General features: G+C 38.7%; 1 protein-coding gene across 1 annotated transcript; it reads right to left on the bottom strand.

Moving 5' to 3' along the window:
* Window positions 1-15,237, bottom strand: ncapg (non-SMC condensin I complex subunit G). The gene is made up of 22 exons (XM_015389634.1): window positions 15,145-15,237; window positions 14,802-14,909; window positions 12,410-12,643; window positions 11,066-11,294; window positions 10,727-10,872; window positions 10,529-10,613; window positions 8,210-8,402; window positions 7,968-8,117; window positions 5,830-5,970; window positions 5,495-5,618; window positions 5,208-5,297; window positions 4,681-4,869; window positions 4,495-4,605; window positions 3,413-3,532; window positions 2,791-3,027; window positions 2,513-2,694; window positions 2,269-2,434; window positions 1,084-1,251; window positions 851-974; window positions 670-717; window positions 482-551; window positions 1-380 (listed from the first exon to the last, which is right to left on the bottom strand). Exons 2-22 carry the CDS (start codon window positions 14,907-14,909, stop codon window positions 254-256), a joined length of 3,042 nt encoding a protein of 1,013 aa, XP_015245120.1. The 5' UTR covers window positions 15,145-15,237; the 3' UTR covers window positions 1-253.
* Between the last annotated feature and the right edge of the window lie 2,189 nt (window positions 15,238-17,426).

Raw genomic sequence — 17,426 nt, 5'->3', positions numbered from 1 at the left:
AATTTTATTTTAATGATTAAAACCATACTAAAAGGGTTAAAAATGCATTATATATATATATATAACACATTATAAAAGATAACCGAGTTCAGTGCACGGTTAAACAGAAGATGGAGATATTGGTTATAAATGTTAAGAGATTAGTTATATTTACTAAGACAGAAAAATGAATTATTCTCCCTGTATGGTAAATTTAATGGCCTTTCTAGGAGAAAACAAGCAAAGTATTTAAGTGATATTTAAGACAGGACTTTTATGACACATTGGCCTCCTGGTTGATGAGAGGGTTCAAGTCCAGTTTGGTTTTCTCCAGAGCTGCAGTCTTTGCCCTCCGTGATGGACGTACCACAGGAACAGACTCAGGGACGTTTTCTCCATCACTGTAGCCAAACACAGGTGTGTTAGACCTAAACGGTATGCATCTCTTAAAGGGAGCAAAATCGGACATGTTTCTGTCTTGTTAGAATAAATGGAACCTCACCTCTCTTCTGATGACTCGGCCCTTCTGCTTGGCCTTCTGCCCCCTTTGGCACTGGAGGCTTTCCTTTGACCTATGCAAACAAACGCTCAGGTTACCTCCCTATGCTGAGTCACCCCCTCCTCTCAGGAGCTCTAAAAATATTCCGGTGCTGTAAATAACTGAATGTACAGACACAGGATCCCAGTTACCTCTCTTAGGTCTCTTTACAGATTTTGATGGATCTTCTGTTGCAGCCTCTGCAGAGAGATGATTTGTGTTCATACATTTACAGCTCAGTTCTTTACTGACACTTTGGCTTTTAAAGTTACCTTAGCATCTTTCGGATGTACATTTATAGAAAAAAAGGTAAATAGAAACTTAAAAATGTACCATCTGCATTGACGTCTAGTGGTTGGAGGGCACTGGTATCGGGGACCTCCGCCTGCTCTTTAGAGTCCACCAGCTGATGCAACATCTTCTCCAGAGCACGGAGGCAAACCCGATCCTTTACTACCTATCAGGACCAAAAGAGAAACCATAAAACCGGAGGCACTACTCCATAGCATCTTACTGTAGTTCCATCAGGTGTTGAATTTTCACCATTTTGTTTTTAAGCGGTCTACCTGTACAAGCTTCTGCAGCAGTGTCGTCAGGTCCTCCCTCACCGTCTCCCCCCTGCTGAGCTCCAGGTTGCTCAGAGTTTTAGCAAAGAGGCGCACTTCAGGGGCCGTAGGATCTTTGAGCATCTCCCCACACATACGCACTGCCAGGTAGTCATGGACGCACACCTCCTGAAAAGAATAGACAAACAGACTTAGCTAACCGTCAGTTAGTGTTAGATGTGCCCTGCAACAGTGGTTACATCCTTTGAAGTTACTCAGAGGGAAAGTGTTGCTTGTACTTGAAACCAACCACCTCTACTCTGAAACCACTAAAGAAAACCTTATTGGACAAACAATATTAGAGTCCAACTATGTGTAATTTAATCTAATTCCATTTCATTACATTTAACAGGAGTAGGAAAATAAATTTCACACTGCAGCCCTTTAGGCAGCAATACATTTAAAGTGGGTTTACGTCACAGAAAGTTAGAGAGTTGCAGCTAAGTAGCAGATGTATTCATGCAAATAGTAGTACGACTTTCCCCCCACAAAGGTTACAGCAAAGTCCTGCAACAATGGACTCTGGACAAGCAGGCTGTCAAGGTTAGGAAATAACTAAAACATCTACAAGCTTGTGGTTAGCAAAGAAAAATGAAAATTATAATATTGATTAAAAATCGCAATTTAGATTTATAGCGTATTTTAGTAAAAAATTAGCTGTTCTGTGAGGGTCTCTCTTTTTTAAGAGGTTATTAGTGAAGAGAACACAGCAGGCAGACGGGCTGCTGCTAACCAGAAAAGACCAGAGAAGAAGCCAGCAGGCTCAGGGGATCTTTGGGAGAGCTGCGTAGTCATGCATGCCACAAATCGGGCTGTGATGAAAGAGGGGCAGAAAGAAAGCAGTGCTAGAAGAAGCCTTAAGAGGGAAATCTTGAAAGCAGTTCACCACAATAAAAAGAAACAATATGTGGAAGAAGTGGCTCTGATCAGAGAACATTTGAAATGTTTGACCTACATGTAAAGCACCACGTGGGACAGATTGAAAACAAACATGGTGTTGGATGCATCATGATGAGGGGATGCATAAAGAGCACTATAGACTACATTTTCTCTTTAGACATGCTATGCTGCGCCAAAACCTAAATAAAAAGGAAACAGAAGACATCCATATGGCACTTTAATAGACTCCGTGTTGTTGTTGTTTACCTCTGTGTTGTCTGACGGTTTAATGAGAGCGCTGGGACGGGTCAGCTCAACCAGGAGCTCGACCACGTTGCTAACATCCACCTCAGCGAGTGGAGAAGTCACCGGAGCATTCAGCAGAGTTCTAACTGTTGGCAGGAAACTCTCCTCCACAATTTCTTGGTGGGCTCTGTGACACAGACATCAGCTGCTGATTAATCACGTCGCAGTCATGTTATCATCACTATGAATGCGGCGTCTGGGAGACCTGCTCTCGCGGGCGTAGAGCTGGAAGAAAACCCCAAGGCAGTGACGTAAGCGAACGTCATCCTCAGTAACAGGATTGTACCACAGCAGCACCAGGCGTGAAAGCAACTTTGCGCTGGAGATCCGGCCGGTGTACATCAGTTTAGCCAGACCCTCGGCCGTCTCCGTCCGCAGGTCGGACACCTGGAAACAATATGAGAGGAAAATAGATTCAAGTCCTCTAGAAAGTGAGACAAACTTTTTTTTTTCTCCGATGTATGAACTAATGAACCTCCCCACCTCACTGTCCAGGAACTCTGAAAGCATCACCAGTATGCTCTGTGCGGTGTCTTCTGGAATGTCTGCCTTGTCTTCAGCCGTCGCCGCGTCACCCTCCAGCTTGTCAGGCGACTGGGCGGGTTGGACGGTCTGAGTGGAAGCCGTTTCGGAGAGCAGCTGGAAGCCAAACAGCAGCAGCAGATCAATTATTGCTCGCAGAGCACTGATGCGGATCTTCACTTCATCCAGCTGGGCGATCTGGAGGAAAAAGAAAATATGACTGTTATTACTTTACCAGTAAAAACTCTGCATGTAAGCTAGCTCTTAACTTTAAGTATTCACACCCCTTAAATTTTTAGATTTTTTTCCCCTTCAAAACAAAATATAAAGTGACATGTTAATGCAACAACACAAAGCAGACATCGCATTAAAAACCACTTTGGGTTAACCTATAACCTAAAAACCAATAAAAGCAGTTGTGTTTACAGTGAAACAATGTCAGAATTTTCATTGCATGGATCATGGTTTCCTTCTAGAAAAATATGCATTACTTGTTAATCTTCTTAAGTTAAGCTGCAACTGAACCAACGACTTACGCCAAGATATATAAACGTCATAAAAGAATAAAGCTGCTTTGGTTCACCTGTAGCAGGAGCACCATGTGGGTTTTGGCCAGCTCCCTGCTGTGCAGCGTGCAGGTTCCCAGACACACCACGGCCATGTTTCGAACAGCAGGGTGAGCGCTGGCTATTGAAGGGAGGATCTAACCAGGACAAAGACAGGAAACGTGACACAAGGCACCTCTCTCTATATCCACAAGGAATTGATACAGTATTAATCAAGTACATGTGTCTGAATTAATTCTTCTGTTTTGACAGATATTAATGCAGAGGAGAAAAAAAAATCTCTTTCTAATTTTGATCCATGTATTTCAGGTTCTGTCTTCCTTGAAGATGAGATATTTTTAAAACAGTCTTAGATGCTATTTTTAAGATCTGTTCACAACCCATCAGACAATTAGCATTTCCAGCTTTAACATACACCTTCTTCCAAATCCAAAAGACTAATCATTAATAAGTTTAGAAACTTAACATGCATTTAAGCCTTCTACAGTTTGAATAGTCATTTTCTGCAGGGATTTCTTTTTATAGCCCCTCTGCTGCTTAAAGCGATCCGAGTCAGACCCTCTGTAGCTTGCAGGGACAAGAGAGGGAGGGAGGATTTGGAAGGACAGGCAAGATGCCACCAAGGACATAAGGAGGCACAAGAAAACAGGCAGAGACAGAAGGAGAGACAAAATAAGGAATGAGGGAAGATGAAAGAGAAAACTTGGGAAAAAATGGCACATGTGTGCAGATAAGAATGACACATTGTAAGAGAAAGGAGGATGCAGGGTAAGATGTTAAAGGAACAGCAAAGAAATAAATGAAGACAATGGAGGTAGGGGAAGAAGAAAAGACAGAAAAGGACGGAGGAAACGATAGGACACAGGAAAGATGGGCTAGAAGGACACAATATTCGGAACATAATTATTGGAAATTGAAGCCTAGAAATACAACTTTTTTTCAATTTTGTTCTTTTTCCCCCCATACTTCTAAAAAAAATAGAGAATCATTTAGTTAAACCACAGGCCGTCACATAGTGCTTTAAAAACCCAGGTCAAACTGTGGAGGAGTTTCTAAACACCATTCATGCATGAAGGCATACAGAGAGCAATCTGGTTACCAGTGAGGACATCAGGGCGCTGATAGTTGGACCAGTTCGGGTTTTCATGTTCATCTGCTTCAGAAGCTCAGCACACATTGTCAGACACCTCAGGAGAGTCTCTGGGTCATTCTATCACAAAACATCAGATTAGGTGTTTGCATTAACTACTGATAAACCGCTAAATCGTCTCATGCCCTGTAGCACCTTCTCAGCGTGAACTTCTTTGTCGACTGGCTGGTTGCTTTCTGAGATCTCTTCAAGAACCTGGTTTCTTTGTTCCTCGAGAGCCACGATGGAATCCTTCAGCTCTGCAGCTCGGCTGAAGTCCTGGGCAGCGATGCAATCCTCTAGAGCCTGTTTGGCCTCCATGATGCAAACCTTTACCTCTGCAAGCTAGAGGGGACCATGAGAGAGGAAACAAAATAGAAAGAGAGGAGTCATTCATTTGCTGGGGTGCACAGTAGAAGACTGACAGGGCCTCCGCTATCAGGGAAACACCATCTAAAGACTGCAAGGTTTTTGTCAAATAGAAATATTTGGTTAGCAAACCTGATCTAACTCTTGTCATCATCTAGTAGAGTAAATATGGAAACCACAGCATCAGGTGGTATTAAAGGATTAAACAAATAACAGTAAATTTATAATCACTGAATGATTTTCATAACTTAAATAATTTTTATCTTGTTTCAAATATGTTATTTGGGTTGTCTTTACTATAGAAGCTGTCCCACCTTGACCTGCTGCCGACGGCTCTTCTTCTCATCCACCGGATGACTGGCCTCCATGATGGGCTCTCTCACATCTGAAATGATCTCTGCCACCTGTTAAAGAAAGCCAGCTGCTTTAAAAATGAGTCAGGCAGGAGATTAAGCAAAAGCTAGACTGAGGATTGGGTTCTTGTTTCTGTCAAAACAAGATTTTGACAAGATTTTGTTTTGGTTATGGAAGTAGGACCCTTCTTTTGTTGACAAGAATCCTGGCTTATTGTATAAAATAAAAAATAAAAAACGTGATTTACAGCCTGGATGCGTCTTTGGTCGTCTGGGATGAGAGCGAGGAGTTTCTCAGTGAGGAGAGACACCAGGGAGGAGGGGGTCTGTGGGAGAGCCAGCATCCCCTGCAGAACAGCCAGCACGCGCTTCCTAGAGACACGGATCCGTTAGTCCAACATATGTTGGTACGGAGGTCAAGTCTGGATATAAAATATAGGTCTGCATACAAGAATTGAGTTTCTATACATTTGTACAGTTTGATCTCAATATTCCACCGTTTCCACGGTAATTTGGATGAACAGACTGATAGAGGAACCATGCAGATTGCAGATGCATCTACACCTTCCTGATGCTAATTTACCTGCCGCCCTCCTCGTTGGTATCAAGACACCCAATGAGATGGATGAGCTGCTGGGAGATGAACTCTTTGGTCATGACGAGCTCCAGCTGGCTGAAGTCGGCCCTCTGCTCCTCTGTGAGCACCGGCACTTCCTTCAGGTAACTAAATGAGACAAAGAGTAAGTCCCCTCCAGCAGTAGCGTAGCGCCCTACCCTTACTGCCTACACGCACATCAGCCGTAAGCAAGCCAAAATAAGTTGCATTATGCAAGTTGAAATATAACGCTTGTTTGGCAGCAAAAACATAAAAAAAAAAAACACTTAATATAAGGCAAGTAAAGCCCAAACGAGATAAGTAAGACACAATACTCAAGCTTCTGTTAGGCACACAATTACATACACAACGGTTCCCTCTGAAAAAACTGCCTTCGGATACCTGTGGTTACAACATCGTTGTTATGGCAATGCTGGTTTTCGGAATCACATTACCACAAAGTAGATAGAAAATATCAGTGGGGAAAAATAAGTTATAAACCATGGAAAAATCCCCTGGGTTTTACTTTGTGAACTGGAACTGCACCCAAATCTGAATCAAATGAAAAATATGTAGGTATTGTTCAGATCAATTTGATTAGGATTTATTGATTTCTCCACTGGTGGACATCAGCTGTTTTTAATATTTGGAAAATATATTGCATTTACAGTTGGGATAAGAGAATATTAAGTTAAGGTAAAGACACAAGAATAGTTACATTAAAATCAGTTCCTGGAAGAGGATTGTGGTCATAGTGAGAGACAAGAAATTGACCTTTTTTTTTTTTATTCTTACTGTAATCCAAAGATTCTGACTTTTTTTCCTCAAAAGTTAAAATCCTGAAATTATTGTTGATTTTACTGATCTTAACCGTAAGATTAATAAAGGTACGCCTTATAGGCCCCTCCCTACAGCAGCGTCTGCCTTGAACATCAGGCTAGTAGCAGCGCTGCTGATGACAAGCAATAAACAGCTCTGGCAGATTCACTGGTAGGAGTGAAACATCAACAATATGATTAAAACTGACGCACAGCTGCAGCACAGCAGCAATATTGGGCTGTAACAACAGAACATGCTGTGCAGAGGAGGAGTGTGAGCAGTGTGTAAACGAGCGTGATTAACACTGCTGAGAAATTCCCCCAGGCTCTGATTGGCTGCTTCTGAATAGGTGCGCTGGGTTGAGAAGCCAGAGGAGCTTGATTTTTTTTTTTTTTATAGAATATCTGTCTCATGTTTACAGGTGGGTATTTATCATATCCTTTATCATTGTGATAAATTTCTAGTCATGATATCAATTTTGATTATTTGTCTAAGCAATAAATTTCAGTTAGTGATAATAAAAAAAAAAATTGGCGAATTTCACTTTTTATATACTTCTCATCTTTACTTTCACCCCCCATTGATAAATTTGAAGAATATGATTAAATAGGTTTACTATGTAACGGTGTCCTGAAGAAGCCTATGCTAAAATTTGTATTTTCTGTTTTTTCCACCCAGAGTAGCGTCTGTGATTGTGAGGCTCTGATCGCTTCGGCATTTATTTACAGCTGAAGACAGCAGTTACTTAAGAACGATTTCAAAGAATGATGAAGAGTTTTTTTTATTGTCAATTTAATCGTCATCACAATTGAAACACTATCAATTCTTATCACAATATTGTGATAAGATTTTAAGGTGATATCTACGCCTACTCATGTTCTACTGCCAGGACATAGTTACAGTTTTCCCAAATAAAAAGGCCTTAAAATGCTTTCGCCCCCCCACTATGGCCCCAGTCCTATTCCATACATGTGTAGATATGCTTCTATTTGCCTAATGCATATACATTTCCTATTATATAATCCTGGGAATCCAACCTGGTGCAAGGTTTTGCAAATTAGCTACAGCTTTTAACTTGTATATTTATGAAGCAATGGTAATGCACTGGTCCCTTTAATAAAGAAATACACTGAGTTTTTCTTTTCAATAAATGCAATAATAAATAAATATATCATTGCTTGCACCTTCGTAAATAGCCTAATATCAGCAACCCTTTTTCTCTGGTACATTTATTTTTCTGGAAAAAAAAACAACAACTAAGTTATTGGGTAACCAACTAGCTAATAACTAATACTTAAAGCACTTACCCACTGAGGTAGTCTGCATAGGTCGCAGCATCTGGTAACACTTGTTCAAGAGCCTCCTCCCCTTCATCTCCTTTGCCCTTCAAAAACTCGCACAGAGCTCTCCAGTACAGCATCGTTTCACAGGTTATAGAGTCCAGAGGGATCACCTTCCTGAGGGGAAATTAGATTAGATTCAACTTTGCAGACACACTTTACGTCAATTATCAGATGTTCATATAGCGACATGTGAAAGAGAAGCCTACCTGTTGTCAAGCTGTCCCTTGTTCTGTAGCAGCTCTTCCATTGGCTTGTTTTTAAAAATGGCCTTCAGGGTTTCCATAGCTGTTTCTGCACAGTTTTCCACATCCAGACGATGGAGCAGCTCGATCATGTTTCCATCCAGGCGAAGAAGCCAGGCCGGCAGCAGCCGATTGCAAACTACTTCTCTGACCGACTCTTTAAAACACACAGCGTCAAAACATTGATTGTAAGTTAATACCTACTGGTAATCCACAAAACATCTGGAGAGGTGCAGAATAACCTCATGTTATTATGCAAACAGTGACAAAAGGATCACTGTCCAGTAGGACAAGTAGGTTGGAGCTTCTTTAAAAAGATGCAAACCCCGGCTGACCATCCATCACCAGGAGGTGAAGGAGCTCAAAGCGATGTTGAGGTTTCTATTTTATTTCTGAATTGGCAAATTAAAAGTTTGCTTTGGTTTGCATTAGCAACAGTGGACCTGGAAACTGAACGGTACATAAGGAGAGTGGGGGAGCAGAAGTTAGCTGCTTAATGAAAAAATTTTATCTCAGCAGAAACTTTCACCTAAAGCATTTAAACACTGACAAAATTGATTGCAGGGATTTATCAAGGATTTTAAATCCTTTCAGCGTCACAATGGCTTTAAAGAGAAGATTAGATTGTAATTTGTTCCTAGTAGTGGCTCCTGAAAAATGAAAATCTATTCATGCTATTTGGTGTTTTCTTTTATCTCTCTCTCTCTCTGTCAGTTGTTGTTGTTTTTTGGTTTATCAAGTTTGAATTAAGACATATGGTGACCATTATTGATGTAGAAAAAGGCTTTACAAATAAGTTACTGGTTGGTTATAAATCAATGATGCTTTCAATACATGTGAACACATTGAAATAATAAATATATTATTCTGTGAAGGTTAAAACAGTCAAAAGAACTGAACCTTGTATTTTTCTTTAACAGGAATATTTCAGAGCACTCTGTCCAAGGTCCAGGATGGCTCTTGTCTTTTTTTTTTTAGGGCCATCTCTTTTAGAGAGATTGAACAATTTTTTTTTTTTTCCTTTTAAGTAGGATGTTTTTCCTAATGGTTATCAGTGTGGCATTCAACCAACTCCTCTTTTTTCTAGGCTTCGAGAAGGAGGGCCATGCATAACCAAGACGTTCAGCCCAATTAAATACAACAAACAATTTTAATAAAATTTTGTCGCATTATTATTATCTTGTATCTCATACTGCAAACAAATTGCCAGTGACTTTTTCATAAAGACACGGCTGATCAACCAAGAGAGGCAAAGCTGAGAGAAACGGACCAAGCTTAGAACAAACTGGCTCAAGAAATGTAAACGGGGTCTGATCCACCTGCAGGTACTCCACCCAGGCCTGTAATAAGGCCTTCCCGAGTTTGGCCCAATTCCATTCATGTTTTCAAACATTACCAAACACTCTGCAAGGCAGGGCGATATAACTAAGGGCTGACACAATTAATCGGATTAATTGTGATTAATCAACATTGAAATAATCGGCAACTAATTTAGTAATCGATTAACCGTTAACTCTATAACTGGTGTATAGAGACTTTAAAATATGCCTTTAGCTGACACTTAATTAGTAATTATACCAAAATTCTAATTTACAAATTAATTGATTTGCTAAATAATCATTAGTTGCAGGCCAAAATATGACATAAAAAATCTAATCTCCAATTATTTTAACTAATCGATTTTTTTTTATCACCTAAGTTTCAAAATTAAATAAAAATGACATGTAGTGCTTTCATAAACTAGCGCTGTTTTTGATGGACCTCTCTGGGAGGCAACTTTAATTTGAAGGGCAACAAAATTCAAGCAGTGAAAGAAAAAAAGTTTTATAGTATTAAAAAAATAAAATGCAACAAACCAAAAATTAGGATTAGTTAAAAAAAATTCTGACTTTCCAGACATTAAATCTTGATCTAAAAAAAAAATAAATAAAAATTTAATTTTATCAATTACACATTTTCTGTTGATAATGATCATGTGTCTAATTATGATTTATTCAATATTGTTTTGTTGCGCAGCCCTACTTTTAAGTATTTTATGCACCAAGTAGTCATAGTAGTGTGATTACAAAAACATTTTTGATTGGAGAATTTATCATCAGCCAGATAGATTTTTAATAAATGTAAAAAGGATCAAAAGACACTGTATCTAATCAAGATTGAGTGTAACATTAATATGCACTGATGCATCGTTTTTACACTTTTCCTGAGTCATAATCATGTTGTGTTCAGTGAAGGTGTTCTTCTGTAACTGAAATATTAAAACTAGGAAAGTTAAAACATTACCTGAGGTGTCGTGGAGACCTTGCTGCAGGAGAAGAACTCTCTGTGCGATGGTGAGAGCTTTAATGTGGACCTTGTCAGCAAGAACCTTGAGTCAAAATGAGGAAAACAGCAACATAGAAATAAGAGAAGCCTAAATTTCTTAGTATTTAAGCAAGACTCACATGTATGCATATTTTAATTGACCGCCTTAAGGGCTACCTGATAGGCTAGCTTGCGGACATTCTCTTTAATGTCTCGAGTGCGTTTGAGAACTTTAGGCAGGGTCCGCGGAGACATTGCAATGCAGGAAAGAACGGCGCGTCGCACCTCTGCGTTACTATCGTTTTCCAGAATTAACATATAAGCTGAAAAAAAAAAAAAAAAACAACAAAACAAAACAGGAGAATGTTAAAGATTGTTTAACAAAAAACCATAAGTTTAAGATGACTATAAAACATACTATTAATTTAGCTACAAAATTTCTTACAAAAACAGAAATATGACCTCTAATATTTACAGGATTTTAAAGTAAACAGTTAAAAATATACATGAACAAACCGTTGATGGTGGGACAGTCAGGATCTCTTGGCTGCTGAAGGCGGGTCATAGCTAAAGCAGCCTGGATCCTCACATTGGGGAACTTGTCTGTGACACGGACCAACATGGCTTGGTGGATGCGATCAAAAAGATCGTCGTCGATCTGGGCATTTTCTGCCATGCTGCCGAGCAGCTTGTTGACCAACTGGCACGCCCTGAAACGCACCGCGTGATTGTTGGCTTTGTGAGACTGAAGAGAGAAGAGAAAAAGTAAAAACAGCTTGTGACAAAGAGGGCAATACTATAGGTTTCACCCATCACATCAGTTTGGCAGTACAGGCGATTCAACTATTAAGGTTTATTTAGATATCCAGGTGGAGGAGCTTTTGTACAAAAAGGATTAAATCCATAAATGTAAAAGCAATTTAAAATCCTCACATCCTGTCTGGAAGTTGCATCCATAAACACTTGGATCCGAACACCTGTAGGTTTAAATGTAAGTGCGCTATATAGGTAATGTTTCAACATAGAAATGCTCAAACGTAGGCATGAGAAGCCATAGACCCCCCCAAACTTTATCAGGATCTTGAATCAGGAAGGTATAGTAGAAATGGGAATTTAAATAAAACAACATCTGATGAGGCTAAATTGTACTCCTGGGCAGCAAGCATACATCTTAAGTATTTGGGGGTGGAACAGAGTTAAACATATTCCCATAAATAAATAGTTGGACAGGCTTGCTGTGAGCAGATGAACACAACAGTAATCCATGGGGTTGTTCATCTGTATGAAGGTACCTGGTTGGGTTTTTTTTGGGCATAATTACTGTGTTTAGCTTGAATAAAAATAGTTTGTATTGACTAGTTCATTTAAAAACAAGTTTAAGATTTTCACCCCAGTTTATATACTTTTCATTCAGCTTTAAAGTCGGCTTTAAGGTTTTTTTTTTTTTTTCATTACTACCTTAAAATACCTTTACTGAATGGATTTATACATTTTTTTCCTGTTGTCTTTGTCTGAAGGTTTGCAGATCTGGTCAAATATTTCATCAAATGCCTCAAATATAACATGCTTCACTTTGTCGCTGTCAATAAATATTCCATGTTTGTCTCTGCCGGATATGCAGATCCATCCATGAATCGGGACATTATACAAGGTGCAAGATGTAGTGGATTGCACTCGAACTCTTTCATTCCAGGGCCCTGCCCCCAAAAAACCAGTCAGGTAGGGTCGTCCTATGACAAGGAAATCCATATGACCCCATACATATTCCAGCTCCTGCCCCCCACACAATCAAGCCCTCAAAAGTCCACCATAAATTGTGAAATATCACAGGAGATGACATGGAAGCTAATATGTATATACCTCTAAGAGAAAGTTGAAGATGAAACTGAGGAATGGATGATCGTCCTCATCTTCTTCCTCTTCTTCTTCTTCTTGTTGCTGCTCATCTTCTGCATTGGGTGGAGGCTGGAAACTTGTGGCAAACTTGGCCACAAACTCAATCACATTTTCAACAGCAGGCTCCCGTTTGTACACTATCATGGCATACTTTAGGTAATGGACAAACTCCTCATGGAACAGCGTCTTGTCCTCCAGCTACAAGAGCAAACAATGTGTTAGTAACAGCTGGGGGGGAGGAAAACAAGAGTAAAAACAACTACAAAAACACTTAAAGTCGTAGGGAAGTGGCTGTTCCAACGGTCGCATCTCTGAATTCTCCCAAGTGGTGCCCGAGTTTACACGAGGGTGGGATTGTTGTGGAGGAAGTTTCACAAGCAAATTTGGTTGTGGCTGTTTCCTCTGAAGTATCTAGCTAACCAGTTAGCATCTTAGTGCTAGTAGGTTCCCAATGGGAAATTACATTGGGAACCTACTAGCACTTAGAAACGACACTGTCAAGGAACGCTATAGACAGCAGAAACATGCAAGAGGGGGAGGGTTTTGCGTCGGAGGTCATGAATGAGTCTCCTCCGTCATACATTTTTTATTTAGAGGATGAAAGCGCTGACGAAGATGTTCTGGAAGAGGACGCCAGGGCGGCAGAAGCTTGGTTTGGTGTAGAAGGCTTACAGTCGTACATGTTTGAGCCCTTGCCTTGCAGCGCTGCCAGTTCTGTTAGCTCTACGCCTGCTGAAGACACAGACGTCCATCCCCGCGAACACTGGGACGGAACTCAATGGTAAAGGAAATGATTCTAATTTCTTATTTCAACCATTGCAGATATTAGCTGCGACACATGAATCAAGATGCTATGACCGGAAACATTTGATTCACAGATGACCATTGATATATGATCAAAGGTGTCAAGTAACAAAGTACAAAGACTTAGTTACTGTACTGAAGTACACTTTTTAGGTATCTATACTTTACTCCATTACTTATTTTTCCTCCTACTTCTGACTTCTACTTATTTCATTTTCACACAAGTATCTGTACTTTCTATTCCTTAATTTTTTTACAAACTTTACACAATACTCTTGGCTTCGGTTTAATAAATATTAATTTCACGTCATGTGTTCCATCCAATGCTGATCATTGGTGCCATCCACACCTAATTAAAACTAGTGTGATTGGATGAGTCATATTATGCAAACACTCACTGGTTAGCTAAAGGAAATCATCAGAAGCAAGCATGTGTTCTTCAAACTGCTAACGTGAATTGTCTATGCCATGCTACAATGTTGGATTTAGAGAAAGATGTTGAAATGTCTGAAAGGTCGGACACAGGCGAGAGCGTATCGGGAGATGGAGACGGAGACCAACAAAACCTCCCTCATCCTTGGCCCTATCTCAAAGAATTTTTCAAAATAGTTGAAAAATTAAGCTTTCAATACATATAGTGGCATCTGGCTGGGTTTTTTTTAAGGTTACTTTATACCTATATGCTTTAGGTAGTTTTTGGAGCACATAATTTTTCACTTTTACTTGAGTAAAGAGGTCAAGTTGATACTTCAACTTTTAACAGAGTGTTTTTAAACTGCAGTATCTATACTTCTGTATATGATTGGCTGAATTTAGGTGTACAAGCTGACGTATTACTAACTGGCTTGCATAAAAAACAAAACAGATTTTAAGACAGGATTTTTTTTTTAAATAGAAATTTTCTAACTTCTAGTACCATACGATCTGATAAAGAGTACATTTATATACATGTTTAAGCCAGAATGATTTGAAAATATGACATCCCTAGAACTTTAAATTCTTTACCAAATTTTAAAAAAAGTATTAATACATAATAAAGAACAAAAAAAAAAATGATTTTGCAGCAAAATAAAAATTTGAGGGGTGTTTTTCAGCCTCTTATAGGAGCTATTTAGGGATTCCTTACATGTAGCTCCATTTATCTTCTCATTTGATCAGCTTTTCTGTCCCTACATTAAAAAAAAACACCTACAGCCTTCTGTTGCAACGTTTCTTGTTGGTGAAGGTGATTTCATGGAGATAAGCAATGTTGGTTTCCCCCACAAAAAACATTTAGCAGCCACAAATATTAGTTTGGTCAGATCTGTCTTCCACCCGAGTAAACAGGACCTAAGATTAAGGATCTGAATTTTAAATAAACCATATATCGAGGTTCGCATAATATTTTAGAGGAGCTTTGAAGCTCCTCCAGTGTTAGCGTGATTTCTTTCATTTCTTCACTGATAATGGCTCTGAACAGCAGCCCTGTCAGATGAGCAACTATCATAAAGAACAGTTTTGATGATATTGCTGTCTGTTAACAGTGATGATCATCAGCTAGCTTCATCTTCACCTTGTTGTAGCGGCTCTTCAGGCTAGCCACCAGCTTCGCCTTGTTGTTGTGTCCCTTTTGAGCTCGCTGAAACGCCTCCTTTAGCTCTATCTCAGTGTCCGCAGTCATCTTGCCCGAAAAAACAAAACAAGAAAAATAAATATACACAAAAAACAGCAGCCCTCGCTTCTTTAGGTTATTTCTTTACAGCAGCAGATGCGGTCAAAACAAAACGAGCAACAAAACAAGCTCTTCAGGACAAGCGGAACATAATATAATGAAATACAATTTATAAACTTGCTTAAACTTGATTCGTATTATACATATATACCAGAGGAAAAAAAACAATTTATGTTTAATTTACCTTGTTGTGAACTTCCTAGTCGTAAAACTACCGCCTGTTTTTAAATTTAACCGTAGGAGTCGAGTTTCCTTTTTATCTGCAGCCTTCAGGGGCTTTACCGCCACCTGCTGGATGGGAGGGAATTACAGCAAGACAAACTGAGCTGAACAATAACCTCAATCTGCCTGTAGTCAATCAGAATCAGAATCACAATTACTTTATTAATCCCTTGCGGGAAATTATTTTCTTGTAGTGCAACGGTTTACAGAAGTACAATAGAGCAAAAATATAATATAATAAGAAAGAATAAAATAAAAAAATTGTGGAATTACAACACACATAGTAAAATTACACCCTTCCCATATAAAAACTATGAAATATCATATAGGAATAAAACAAGATAAGTTACCTCTTACCATAGTTACCTCTATCATAGTTAACTATTTGCAGACTAGTTTCTGGTCTTTATGTCCTTTCACCTTCTCATCAGTTTAGAATCGGCTATTTTAATGTTTATATTGGCAAATCTTCCCTTTGTATCATTGATTTTCAAGACTTTCACAAAATATCTTTGGGCACTATCCATTTGAAGTCTGCAATTTAGTTGAAGTGGAAAATGAATTGGAAGTACATGTGGCTCCCTTTACTATCTCTTGCAGGGCCGGTCTGTCTTTTTGGTGCTTAAATACTACCCACACATGCAAGATCTGTAGTGTATTTATACAATAAATGTCAGATGCAGAGGAAAGGTAAGAATAGCAGTGTACAGATAAACTTAAATCTCTGACCATAAACACTTTAAAATATTGAATAACAACAGCCACTAATGCTTTATTATGTAATCTGTATCTACAGTATTTACAAAATATTGTTTATAAACATGTATGATATATGCACATGTGTATTTCGAAGGGTCACTTATTACTTTGCTTTGATTCTTGCATTCCAGAAGAAATATGCTATTTGTAGTCAATAACAAAATGAAAATATTAGTCTTTTTGTGTTTAATATTCAGTGGTTTTACATATATTATAATATTTAGGTGCATATTCTAAAGCTTCCTGTATAAAATAAAATTCCTGTACCACACTAATGTCTATTATAATTCATATTATTCCATAGGCAAAACAATTTTTACAGGTTTTACCTTATTCAGTTAAATAACATGCTGCTGTCATTTTGCACATCTCTGATGTTGCTGCTACTTTTTAAATATCCATTACTGTAAAAATGTCCATAGCTCTATATTGGTTATTTATTCTCCAGGTGCACAGGATCTAAATTGTAAAAACACTTACAAAAATTAACAAAATACTATATTGTAACTCTTGACTATTATTTTATTCTTATAAATTTTTCTAAGATCCACATTTGTGTGACCATTTTTTCTATAATATTTTTGCTGCTGTATATACCAGAATTTCCCCTTTGTGGGAAATAAAGGGATTTTCTATTCTATTCTATTCTATTCTATTCTATTCTATTCTATTCTATTCTATTCTATTCTATTCTATTCTATTCTATTCTATCAGCTACTGCTTTGTTTCCCTGCATCAAAAGCAAAGAGTGGATTTCAGCAGAAAGCTTTCCATTTTTGTCTTTCAGTGTTTACTTCTGGTCCATCTTGGTAAATATGACACCAGTCTGCATGGGCGGTTGTAGAGAGGGGCCAACAGGGGCCTGTACCCCCATAGAACTGGTTATGGCCCCTCAAGTGAAGACATAATACCAAATCTGTATTGTATGATGATATGCATTGGCATAGAAACTTTAGAAACCTTTTAAATTCTCTTAACAATGATTTTAAAATAAAGGGATTGCATCTTAAGCTTCATAAATATTGAGAGAGGATCACAATCCCAACTGCAAGCTCAGAGCCTACAGATCTTTTGGCTCTCTTAATAAACTATTGCCCTGTTGCTGTTGTTTTTTTCTGCTAGAACCACCGGTGCCAATCTCTATCAAATCATATCTGATCCCACCAATTAAGAAAAATAAGATAAAAAAATAAGAACCACCTAAAACCTATTAGACAATCTGGTTTTCTAGTCTTTGGCCCCTGGTTTGCTGTTTCATTTGCAGAATTGTTCTGAGCTGCCCCATGGTATTGGGTCTCCCACAGCAAGAAAACCCAATACCTACTATAAAAGAATCAGAAATCATCCAATGGATTTTTACGTTATTTCGGCCATTTAGCATCACCATAAAACTCCTCTGGGTGTCTGTGGAAATACAGGTAAAAGCCAGTAAATTAGAATATTTTGAAAAACTTGATTTATTTCAGTAATTGCATTCAAAAGGTG

Source organism: Cyprinodon variegatus, unplaced genomic scaffold (assembly GCF_000732505.1).
Source record: "Cyprinodon variegatus isolate N-32 unplaced genomic scaffold, C_variegatus-1.0 Scaffold469, whole genome shotgun sequence".
Lineage (NCBI taxonomy): Eukaryota > Metazoa > Chordata > Actinopteri > Cyprinodontiformes > Cyprinodontidae > Cyprinodon > Cyprinodon variegatus.
This window is presented reverse-complemented; position numbering and strand designations above follow the sequence as displayed.

Excerpts from the sequence above, each read along its gene's own strand:
- ncapg (XM_015389634.1), bottom strand. The coding sequence starts at position 14,909 with ATGACTGCGGACACTGAGATAGAGCTAAAGGAGGCGTTTCAGCGAGCT. Across the intron at positions 8,403-10,528 it reads AGGTCTCCACGACACCTCAG|AGTCGGTCAGAGAAGTAGTT; the intron begins GTAATGTTTTAA and ends TGTGTTTTAAAG. Across the intron at positions 3,533-4,494 it reads GCGCCCTGATGTCCTCACTG|ATCCTCCCTTCAATAGCCAG; the intron begins GTAACCAGATTG and ends TGTCCTGGTTAG.